The sequence below is a fragment of the Pygoscelis adeliae genome, unplaced genomic scaffold (assembly GCF_000699105.1).
Source record: "Pygoscelis adeliae isolate BGI_AS28 unplaced genomic scaffold, ASM69910v1 Scaffold114, whole genome shotgun sequence".
In the NCBI taxonomy this organism is placed as follows: domain Eukaryota; kingdom Metazoa; phylum Chordata; class Aves; order Sphenisciformes; family Spheniscidae; genus Pygoscelis; species Pygoscelis adeliae.
In genome coordinates this window covers 1,981,983-1,983,297 of record NW_008824587.1, presented here as the reverse complement: position 1 = coordinate 1,983,297, position 1,315 = coordinate 1,981,983, and the positions used below count along the sequence as shown (strand labels likewise).

The 1,315-nt window shown below is 63.3% G+C and overlaps 1 protein-coding gene across 1 annotated transcript in view; it reads left to right on the top strand.

Annotated features, from left to right (window-relative positions):
* RXRA (retinoid X receptor, alpha) overlaps nucleotides 1-1,302 on the top strand; it is a 40,001-nt gene extending 38,699 nt beyond the window's left edge. Inside the window, exon 9 of the mRNA XM_009322048.1 lies at nucleotides 992-1,302. Within this exon, the coding sequence (XP_009320323.1) occupies nucleotides 992-1,139 (148 nt within the window). The 3' untranslated portion in view covers nucleotides 1,140-1,302. The remainder of the gene's footprint in view (nucleotides 1-991) is intronic.
* Nucleotides 1,303-1,315: the final 13 nt, after the last annotated feature.

Here is a 1,315-nt window from a genome sequence, read left to right as displayed (position 1 = left end):
CAGCCTCCTGCCTCTCTCGGAGCCCAACACACAGCAGACTTTCCCCGGCACGGCCGGCCGGCCCTCGGGCTCATGTTCTTCACCCCGGCCAGCTCCTGCAGCGCTGTCGGCTCTCCCCAGCCCCCCTGGCTCTCCCCTGCCCAGCTGCACACCCCTCCTGCCTGTCGGCTCTTGCCGGCATCGAGGGTGCGACCTGACAAGCATCTCTGCCGGGCAGGGCAGGCTGGGGAGAAAGGGCTTTTGTTTGGCTGGGGCTCGTCGGAGCCCCGCGCTGGGCAGGGAGAAGGGGAGCACCCCGTGTCCCGGCTGATTCGCAGCGCTCCTTCCAGCTTTTGCGTCAAAGCCCTTGTCTCCTTCCATTGGCTTCACCCCCGAGGTGCCTCCAGCCCGGCTGTCAGCTGGGTTTCTGCTGCGCCAGCAGCCCCCAGGGCTCGGCAGCAAGCAGCCCTAGCGATGGCTGGCGGAGCTGCCTGGGAAGTGCCCGGTGCCTGCAGGAAAGGGGCCTCGCCGAGCCAACTAACCCCACTCAGCATCTCCTCCATCCCCTCCCTGGCTGCTTGCCCTTTTCCCTGACCAAAGACCCTGCTGAAGCTGCTTACACCACTGCCTGCGACAAGGCTGGCCCCGTGATGCCTCCTCCCTGTGGCTGCGGTGTAGGGACCCCATGAGCTTCTCGGGGGGGGGTGCATGAAGCCAGCGGTGCACCCCAGTCCGGGGACGGCCTTTCATTTCTTATTTTACTCTTCCAGCTCAGCTATCAGCACATGTTTGTTGTGAATATGCACCGTGGCTGCCTGACCTTCAAGGCTGGGGACATAATTAATGATTTCTCTGCACAGCTCTGAGTGTAGCCCCATGACTTTGGTAGCAAAAGAGGTTGTGTCTGACTCCCAGCCCTTCTGAGCAGGAGCGGCCACAGAAGCTTTGGGGATCGGGGCAGAAGCGGGGCTGCTGGTGGGATGGCTGACTATGTCATGTCTCCTGCCCCCAGGTTCGCAAAGCTCTTGCTCCGTCTCCCAGCCCTCCGGTCCATCGGCCTGAAATGCCTGGAGCACCTCTTCTTCTTCAAGCTAATAGGCGACACGCCGATCGACACCTTCTTGATGGAAATGCTGGAAGCGCCCCATCAAATGACTTAGAGAACTGCTGCTGGGTCAGTCCCTCGCCCGGCTGGGGTCTCACGGGGCCCCTTCCTCTGCTTTCCTCCACCACCGCCCCAGCCCATCCCTCCCTCCTCTCCCCAGCGCTGGAGGCACCGTCTGATCCGGGGCGACCCCCTGCCGTCCTCGCCTCCTCGTCTCCTTGACCTCCACTG